General features: G+C 47.8%; 1 protein-coding gene across 1 annotated transcript; it reads right to left on the bottom strand.

Moving 5' to 3' along the window:
• Positions 1-98: 98 nt before the first annotated feature.
• Positions 99-4,696, bottom strand: LOC307091648 (P2X purinoceptor 3-like; the record flags this gene model as incomplete). Its single annotated transcript, XM_079759292.1, has 3 exons — positions 99-170; positions 4,111-4,246; positions 4,563-4,696. Coding segments are annotated over 3 exons (342 nt in total), but the record flags the coding sequence as incomplete, so codon positions are not given.
• Positions 4,697-10,894: the final 6,198 nt, after the last annotated feature.

Here is a 10,894-nt window from a genome sequence, read left to right as displayed (position 1 = left end):
GGCTGAGAACACACACATGATAAATGTCCACCGATTTAAAGAACTTTTAAACCAGTTTCTGCTGGTATTATGACCGAACCGTTCAGAGGAATCCTCACCTCTTCACAGAGGCCCCGCGTCTGGTTGTCCGTGACGATGACCTTGGTGATGATGCAGAACACACCAGCGCCCTGAGGAACACCACAATGAGCAGGATGCACATGCACAATGTGAAACACAATCACTCACCATAGGGTTAGAGTTTATGGAAGAAATTAACGATTACATTTTTATGGCAAACTATGATTATTATTAGGCCTATATATCAAATAGTAGAAAGCATCTAAACCACCTCTGGAATCGTAGCTAAGGCTTGACACGGCGCCAGAGAGTCTGGGGTCAAGGCGTGCTGACCTCAACCTGGTGTTTAGATTAGTTGATGTTGACCACAAGCTTAAAGGAATGTATGACTGACCGGCCGTGGGCGGACATCTCATATGGGAAACTTTTGACCGGCAGTGCTTTGCAAACTACTCGGCTTTGTTGTTACTTTTTCAGCGATAGAGTCTTATGTCAGTACTTGCTTCGGACTCCTCGATTCCTCATGATCTCTTAGTTAGTTGAAGTGATAGAACTTGGTTATTTTCTACCACAAGTTCAGGAGACGTTTTGTTATAGACTGAATTAGTGTTGCACTCATTTATATCCGGCCCCCCGGAACCTTTGTGCCTATACCTGTGTACGCCACCGGGGGGGCTCTACAGTTCGCTCTGCAGCGGAGGGTATCGTTCTATACTTTGGCTGTTACGCCATGAGTTGGTTTTCAGTAAAGACTCTAACTGAGTTCAACGTGTGCGTGCATTATTGCCCTCGGGTTACCACACTCTTGGCGACGAGGATTAAAACATCGATGAATGCGTAACGTGTAGTTTGTGTCGGAGAAGAAGTTCTGTGTAGTTTTAGCTGGAAGCATGGCTACTACTACGGCCTGCACGCTCAGTGAATTCATCGAGCTGGATGGTGACTGGTTTGAATATGGCGACAGACTTGAGCACTTTTTCCTGGCGAATGGCATTGAGGAGGAGGAAAGGCAAAGATCGATTCTCCTCAGTGTGTGCGGTGCCAAGACGTACAAGTTGGTATGCAACTAAGCAACGCCACGGAAGCCTTAACATTAAATGAGTTGGTGACGCTGCTGCAAGAGCATCACAACACCAAGCCGTCTATTCAGCGCTTCAAGTTCCACACACATTCAGAGACAACTGTCGGAATATTGTGAGTTTGGACCGGTGCTTGACGACATGCTACAAGACAGGTTAGTCTGTGGTATCAACGCTGACAGCATTCAGCGCCGATTGCTAGGTGAAGTCACGCTAACTTTCAAGAAGGCGCTGGAGATTGCTCATGCAATGGGAACGGCAGCTATCAGACATTCAAGCAGCTAACGCCAGTGAGCCACAGAGCGCCGTTCACCGTCTGTTTAGAGATGGCGGGAGAGGCAAGCCGATGAAGTCAGTTGAGTGTTACCGGTGTGGGGGAGCGCATCTTGCTAACGACTGTGGTTTTAAAGAGGCCGCTTGTCATAACTGCCAGAAAAAGGGGCACGTAGCCAAGAAGTGCAGAGGTGCTAAAAAGGAAAAAGGAGTGGGAAGAGTCAAAAGCCCAAATGAAAACGCATCATCTGCAAAGCGGAGGACCGGAGGAGCAGTGTTCATTTAACATGTTTAATTTTGACCTCAGTCAACCCCGGGAAGCCCCGATCTGCTCAACGCTTCAAATAATTGGAAAAGAGATGACAATGGAGGTGGACACGGGTGCCTCAGTTTCGGTGATAAGTCATACCACCTACTGCAGGTTGTGGTGCTCTGGAAAAGCGCCTACTTTAAGAAAGACTGACATCAGACTGAGACAATACACCAGTGAGTGCATCCCTCTACTTGGAGCTATAGAAGTAGACGTGATGTATGAAGGCCAGTCGGCTAAAGTGAAGCTGATCATGGTAGACGGGGTGGGACCTAGTTTGAATGGACGGGACCTCCTAAAGAAAATCTGGCTCAATTGGGGGGAAATCATGCACATGAGAGTGGTTGGAGACATCCTATCAAAGTATGCAGACGTTTTTAGGGATGAGCTTGGCACCCTCCGCGGCACAACAGTGAAGTTGACCGTGGACCCCAACGCAAAGCCAAGTTTTTGTAAACCACGCACAGTGCCATACGCTATGAGGGCTAAGGTGGAATCGGAGTTGGATAGGCTGCAGCGGTCAGGTGTTATTGAACCTGTGGAGTTCTCTGACTGGGCAGCCCCGATTGTGCCTGTGCTGAAGGAGGATGGTGAGGTGCGGGTATGTGGTGATTACAAAATGACAATTAACCAAGCCTCACAGCTTGACACTTATCCCCTGCCACGAGTTGAGGATTTGTTCGCCACACTGGCAGGAGGACAAACGTATACAAAACTGGACATGAGTCACGCATACCAACAGCTGCTGCTGGACGCGGACTCTAAACAATACGTGACCATCAACACCCACAAGGGTCTGTTCAAGTACAACCGCATGGCTTTCGGCGTCGCGTCCAGCCCAGCCATTTTTCAACGCACCATGGGGAATGTCCTGCAGGAGGTTGTCCATGTTTCTGTCTACCTAGACGACATTTTGGTGACAGGTAATACAGAAGAGGAGCATCTGCAAAACCTCGATCAGGTGCTAAAGAATGAAGGAGGCCGGGCTGCGTTTAAAGCGCATTAAAAGCGTTTTCCAGGCTCCAAGTGTCACCTACCTGGGTCATAGGATTTCAGCTCAGGGTCTTTTCCCCATGACAGAGAAGGTGAGGGCGATAAAGGAGGCTCCTAGTCCAAAGAATGCGGCAGAACTCAGGTCATTCTTGGGCTTAGTGAACTATTATTGGAAGTTCTTGCCTGAACTCTCCACTGTGCTCGCCCCCATCTATCAGCTGCTGCACAAAGACTGTTCCTGGAATTGGCAGCAAGCTCAAGAGACAGCTTTTCAGCAGGTAAAAGAACTGTTGCACTCAGCAACAGTACTCGTGCACTTTGACCCAGACAAGGAAGTTGTCGTATCCTGTGATGCATCACCCTACGGCGTGGGGCGGTCCTTTCACATTGTACGGAGGACAGAGGTGAAAAGCCTATTGGGTACGTGTCTCGCACTCTCATCAGCAGAAAAGGGTTACTCTCAGCTAGCTGTAGTTTTTGCTGTGAAACGGTTCCACCCGTACCTGTATGGTTGCCCATTTACCATTTTTACAGACCATAAGCCCTTGCTGGGCCTGTTTAGTGAGGTACTTCACCCATGGCATCAGCAAGAATGCAGCGCTGGGCATCAACTTTGTCAGCGTATCAGTATCACATTGCGTATGTATCTTCCCCTCCCAGAGTCACCGAGCCAAACTAACATACTTCCAGAGACTGTGTTTTTGTTAGACAGACTGTCTGACTCTCCGGTGACAGCAAAGCAAACCAAACAGTGGACTGAAAGAGACCCGGCGCTGTCACAAGTAAAGCTATGGCTGTTGCAGGGCTGGCCAGTAACAGTTGAGCAGGAGGAGCTCAAGCCGTATGTCAAGCGTCAGCTGGAGCTGAGTGTGCTGGATGGCTGTATCCCCTGGGGCTCCAGGGTGGCACCCCGGAACCTCAATGGGAGGCTGTCTATTTGATGTCTGTCAAAAATTTGATTAATACTGTCAGAAGGTTTTGTTTTATATTGTCACACAAATTTGTGCACATTTAGAAGTGAAAAATCGTGTATAACATTAGAGGAAAACGAGTTATAATCGGGAAAGGCACAAAATGATTACATTGTTATAATGTGTGTGTGTGTGTGTGTGTGTGTGTGTGTGGTACCTGTCCAGGAATAGAATCACATTAGACTTAATGCTGCACTTGCACTTTATTATCTAGTATGTATCTCATCAGCCATTGCTTTGATTGTCCTGTTATGTCTTGTTAGCACTGTTCTGTCCTGTTACACTATATTTGTTGAAACACACACACTGGAACGCTGAGACAACTACCTACTATGTAAGCATAAATGGCAATAAATGATTCTGATTCTGAACAATCCAGAACACAATGGGATCCCAGAGGGTCAGGGGTTATCTAGCGGCCCACCTGGGGGGGATAGACGTAGTCGGCCGTGTCCTGGACCTGGTTGTCCTGGTAACCGAAGCCCTTGACTTTGGTCATCACGGAAGACTCGACCCCGGTATCGTTCTGCTGGTACGCCTTCTCGTAGAGGAACACGTAGCTGCCGCACAGTATACGCCAAGTCATTCATCACGCCGTGGGTTTGGTTTATGTAGAACAATGTAGAAATAAAAGAATACGGAAATCTGTACTTTTTGTTACTTTTGTTCTATTACACACATATTTCATAATATTTTATTATAGCGGCAATAGGATGCAGTGATCAGTAGAATTAAAGCTTGTCATTTATCTTAAAATCCAAGTTGGTTTGCCGTCAGAATATAAATTGAACTGAATTGTACTTTCCTTCAGTCAAAAAAAAATTTGTCACACACGCACACACACACGCACAACATTGACAGACACACAACACTGACCCGACAAAGTAGATGATGATGAGCAGCTGGATGATGCGGTTGACTATGCCCACCAACCAACTCTTGACCACCACAGACTTGGTCGTCTCGTAGGTGAAGAAGTCGGTCACGAAGGCCCCCAACATGGAGCCCATGGCTGCAGCTCTTCCTATATATATATACTACTAATAATAATAACAATGGTAATCTCTCGAGATATATCCCAACCCGAGTGCTAAAGGACAAATGGTGAGCGCCAACGGATGGACTCTCCTCCTCACTGCTACTCAAGATGTGGTCACTGCCAGAGAAGCTTTCTCCCTCTCCCCTCTCCCACCCTTCTGCTGTAATGGTTGATGGGATGGACTGGATCCAACCCCCCCCCCCGACCCCCCTGAATGGGAGGGTCTAATTGATCTCCCTCCTCCCATACTCTTTCTCTCTCTAGATACATAGAACACATACGTTATTCTGCTTAAATCTTAACAAATCTCAATATGCTCACAGCGAAATAGGCAGGTTTAAATTTCTCCATTCTGTCCACCTGATGGAAGCTGTCCTGGCTGGGGCCCACCACCTGGGATGGTTGAAGTGTGTTGTTGAGGACCTCTGTGCTCTGTCAGTGCGACAACCAGGTTTTAGCCTATTAGTAGGGGTCTAGGGGCCTTTGGGGCATCTTCTCCACGGGGTCGGCGTGGACCTGATGTGGTCATCGCTGATCCTCAGCTCCATGGATTCGTATGTGCTATTCCTCCCACATGCGTCTGAGGTTAGAGCTGTGGTCGTACCTGTAGTCTCTTTGCTGTCTCTGAGACACTCTTTCTGTAGCTCACATGTGAGATAGGTTCAATGAGGGTCTCCATAAGAACGATAGGCAGAGGACCTGTCACAGCTGAACACCCTGGTCCGTCTGTTAATCCCATTCCCTTTGTGTTCCAGAGTGACGCTATCATGTTGTCTTTGACATGCACTCTGTGTCTGGTCACACACCCTCCCTGAGAGGATGGAGGGAGGGTGGACTAATGGCCTCCAATACGTCTCAGCGTGGCGCTATAGGGATGTGTCCAGGGACCAGAGACGAGAAGTCATCATCTCGGTCTCTTCTTCTTTTGACTAAGTGGATCCATTAAGTTGGTGGTCAGTTAGTGGTAACATAAAGCTGGAGCCGCATTAACACACTTTAGAATCCCACCGCCATTAGAAGCAGTGCGGTGCGGCTGCCAGTCTGTTCAGAGGCAGAGAGAAGACTAAACCAGATATTGGTCCACATCGCTGTCATACAGGAAACCGTCCCGGGTAAACATGCTCTGTGTTCCCGTAGCGCTGCATAGCATATATATATATATATATATAACATGACACAGTCATTGATGGTGGTCACTGCTCCTATCACTGCTATGCTGACGACACTCAGCTATTTCTCTCCTTTCCCTCATCTGACAAAGTCCTGATTGCAACACGCATATCTGAATGTCTGGCAGAAGTCAGCACCTGGACAACTGCCCATCACCTGAGGCTTAACCTCAACAAGACTGAGCTCCTCCTAATGCCAGGGAAAGATTGCCCACACATGGACTTACTCGTCACTGTTGAGAACATCACTGTATCTCCTTCTCCAACTGCCAAAAACCTTGGTGTAGTGTTGGACAATCAGTTATGTTGCACCGCAAACATCACTGCGGTGGCCCGATCCTGCAGATTTGCACTTTACAACATCCGCAGGATCCGGCCCTTCCTCACAAGGGAAGCAGCTCAGCTTCTAGTCCAATCACTGGTCATCTCCCGCCTCGACTACTGCAACTCGCTCCTGGCTGTACTCCCTGCCTCTGCGATTAAACCCTTGCAGCGCATCCAGAATGCAGCAGCGCGCCTCGTGTTCAACCTACCAAAGTTCTCACATGTAACCCCCCTCTTCCGAGACCTCCACTGGCTCCCTGTAATAGCTCGCATCAGATTCAAGATGATGGTACTGGCATACAAGGCAGTCGATGGAACTGCCCCTGCCTACCTCCAAGCATTAGTAAAGCCACACACCCCAGCTCGATCCCTCCGCTCAACTACCTCAGCTGGACGTCTGGTACCGCCATCGCTAAGAGCAAGCAAGGTCGATCAGCGAAGTCACAACTTTTCTCTGTTTTGTGACCTCAGTGGTGGAACGAGCTCCCTACCGATGTCAGGATCGCAGAGTCGCTCACCAGCTTCCGCAAAAGACTCAAAACTCACCTGTTCAGAGTTCACCTCGACTCTGCATAGAAACCAATGCACAGCCACCATTGAATGTTGTACGTCCTGGCACTTGTACATTGCACTTATTCAAGGTACTTAATTGTGTAGCATCTACAGTAGCTGCTGTCATTGCTTTACACTGGGAATGGGTTAGCCTAGCGATTGTAATACTTGCACTTGGTTCTATGAACATCTTTACTGTACCGACAGCGATATATTGTTTCACTTCTTATGACAAATGTACTTATTGTAACAAATGCACTTATTGTAAGTCGCTTTGGATAAAAATGTCTGCTAAATGCCCTTAATCTAAATGTAAATGTAAATGGTGGCGACAACAATAAACACACATGTAAGCATTGAACAACACACAACTAAACAACACCCCGAACCCATCAACCCCACTCAACCCAGAAATAAACAAAAGACTTCAAAAACCCAACATCAACTGAAAACACTTAACTCCCAGGATATATATATATATATATATACAGGGTGCGATTTGTGAAAAAACCAGAGGGGGGGATAATTTTGAGAAACATTTTAAAATGTTTCAAAATGAAGACGGACCCTGTTTATTTTGGTTGTTAATTATTACGATGTAATGGTGAAAATACTTTGGGTGGGGGGGATAATGTTTATCCCCACCGAGGATAAAAATAATTCAGCAGAGGGTAGGACGTGTAAACCAGAGGGTCGGATAATCCCCACCATCCCCACCGGCAAATCGCACCCTGTATGTATATATATATATATATATACACATCACTGGTATATTAACCAGTGTCAAGCCAGCATAAAAAATGAAATCTACTTTCGGTCTGATATTGACCAAATTCTTCAAAATAAAATTCAGCAATTCCTTAGTAGAAGGTTTAATGCGTAAAATATGAAGGAAAAAACTAAAATAATCGTATCCATGGGGAAGGCCTGTTGAAATATAACTGATGTATATTCTGTTATGAACACAATTTACACAAATAACGCCAGTCGTCAAATTCAGAATCAGAGGGGGGGGTAAAATTAATCAAATGATGAATCAAGGCCTCTTCTTGCATAAACATAAGTCAACTAACATCACTTCTGCTGCAGCTGCCAGCCGGCAGAAAGAAGGACGTTCCGACGTCCTATCGCCCGTGGGCCAGATGTCTCCTTTTGCATGACGGCCTCAAAGTCACTTGAATGTACCTACCACAGAATGTGCCCCACTTATCATAATACCTCTGGTCTAAAAACGGCCATAACAGTTTTACACTTGGTTTCAAAAGTATGTGAATCTCTATTATAATTTAAATGTCTAACTATGTAGGAGGATACTCATTGAGAAATGCTGGATATTCGCCTCATAACTGATGTAAATAGTTGACGAGACTTAGTTTGTCCGACATTTTTCTCCGCTTTTCTCGCTTCTGAGGGACGTTTGTAGTTCAGTGAATCTGGCATTTAAGGAATGATCGTATCGTCCCTTCTGGCCTGGGCCAGTAAAGACCAGTATAAATGGTGGAATGCGAGGGTCCTGGCACACAGGATTCTTTTCTTGAGAAAGAGAAAAATTATTGAAATTTAATGTAATATGAATATTGATCAGTAAATGAATGTGTTATTATAGCATATTATTTCAAAAATAGTGTTGCTTTGTGTAGTCCTTGTAATGTTTGACTTTACGCTCGTTTATGAGGCATAAATAAAGCCCTGGGGCACAGGGCGGCTGACCTCTACTGTTCCACTGGCCGTGGTCTTCTGGCAGTAATACTAAATATTTACTATAAAGGGGGTATTGTCAATATGTGCATTCATCTTCTTTTTCCATTTGCACATGCGATTGAATGCGAAAGATGCGAGATAAGATAGAGGTTTACCAACTGTTTCAAAATAAATGTTCATGGGCAAGCTGGAACCTTTGGCATTTCAAAATGTATTCGTATATATTTGATAATCATATTTCAAATATTACTGTGCAAGAGGGAAGTGCGAGAGAACCACCACTCATCTCCTACCAACACAAAGGGAGTCCTGGCTCTTAAAAGCCACAGCAGGAGTAAAGTCGTGCTCTCCCCAAAGCCAGTGAGCGCTTTAACCTCCGTCCCACAGAGAGACCACAGCCTCCCCACTCTGCTGGCCTAAGTAGCCGGCCTGGTTAAATGGCTTCTTAACTGGTCGGCTACAAGTTAACACCGCATTGCAGGAGAAGACGGTACACCAACACAAACCAGGAGAACAGGATTCAGGTGTGAGGGGGCAGGGGGGGCTTCAATGGTCAGGAGTGGGTCATTTGACTTGGCTGATGGGTTGTTTCATTGGAGGGGGAGACCCTGGTGGTGACATTCTTTGGATCAAAGTGTATCCCTGAATTGGAAGTTCAAATACTCCTACATTGTGATCCAAGACCTTTTCACGTTGCATGTACCATTCATGGACAAATGAAGAAAGGTGCCATTCCTCTAGCCTTCAGACCATCATGATCACAGAACCTCACTTCCTGTTAGGGTGTGAGGCCCTCTAGGACCACGTGATCGCCCTCTAGGACCACGACCTCTAGGACCACTTGGTCGACCTCTAGGACCACTTGGTCAACCTCTAGGACCACGTGATCGCCCTCTAGGACCACGTCCTCTAGGACCACATGATCGCCCTCTAGGACCACGACCTCTAGGACCACGTCCTCTAGGACCACGACCTCTAGGACCACATCCTCTAGGACCACATGATCGCCCTCTAGGACCACGACCTCTAGGACCACGTCCTCTAGGACCACTTGGTTGACCTCTAGGACCACGACCTCTAGGACCACTTGGTTGACCTCTAGGACCACGTCCTCTAGGACCACTTGGTCGCCCTCTAGGACCACGTGATCGCCCTCTAGGACCACGACCTCTAGGACCACGTGATCGCCCTCTAGGACCACGACCTCTAGGACCACCGGGTCGACCTCTAGGACCACGACCTCTAGGACCACGTGATCGCCCTCTAGGACCACGACCTCTAGGACCACGTGATCGCCCTCTAGGACCACGTCCTCTAGGACCACTTGGTCGCCCTCTAGGACCACGACCTCTAGGACCACTTGGTCGACCTCTAGGACCACGTGATCGCCCTCTAGGACCACGACCTCTAGGACCACTTGGTCGACCTCTAGGACCACGTCCTCTAGGACCACTTGGTCGCCCTCTAGGACCACGACCTCTAGGACCACTTGGTCGACCTCTAGGACCACGACCTCTAGGACCACGTCCTCTAGGACCACTTGGTCGACCTCTAGGACCACGTCCTCTGGGACCACTTGGTCGACCTCTAGGACCACGACCTCTAGGACCACTTGGTTGACCTCTAGGACCACGTCCTCTAGGACCACTTGGTCGACCTCTAGGACCACGTCCTCTGGGACCACTTGGTCGACCTCTAGGACCACGTGATCGCCCTCTAGGACCACGACCTCTAGGACCACGTGATCGCCCTCTAGGACCACGACCTCTAGGACCACGTCCTCTAGGACCACTTGGTCGACCTCTAGGACCACGTGATCGCCCTCTAGGACCACGACCTCTAGGACCACGTGATCGCCCTCTAGGACCACGACCTCTAGGACCACTTGGTCGACCTCTAGGACCACGTCCTCTAGGACCACTTGGTCGACCTCGAGGACCACGTCCTCTAGGACCACTTGGTCGACCTCGAGGACCACGTCATCGAGGCTGATCCTGGACTGTGTCGTAGTTTACGTAAACACAGGTTGCCGCAGCATCTCCCGAACAAACTCAAGGAATCGTCAACCTTAGTATGTAAATACAGCCAGAATAAGCTACGTAATATCACAGACGATGCAGCTTCTATTAAGAACAGGACGATGCACTACAGGGTATCTCGGCGGAGTGTTCTGGCCGTTCTTTATTCTGTATCCGTTAAAAAGTGCACCGTGTTGGCGTCACATGTTGTGTTCTCTGATTGGCTCAAAGATCTGGTCCAGGCAGCCACGCCCACAGAGGTCGATGTGGGCGGAGTTCAGACTGATAGTGTGGTGGTTCAAGTGATTAGACTGGTGTTTAGGTACCATGCTTCATCTGGTCAGCACCTCACCCGTTAGGATTAAGAATGGTAATTCTGATCCCTTACTCTAGAGATCTATAATG

This window comes from Pollachius pollachius (genome assembly GCF_949987615.1).
Source record: "Pollachius pollachius genome assembly, contig: scaffold_234, whole genome shotgun sequence".
NCBI lineage: Eukaryota > Metazoa > Chordata > Actinopteri > Gadiformes > Gadidae > Pollachius > Pollachius pollachius.
The sequence above is the reverse complement of the archived record's forward strand: the minus strand, read 5'-3'. Positions and strand labels throughout refer to the sequence as shown.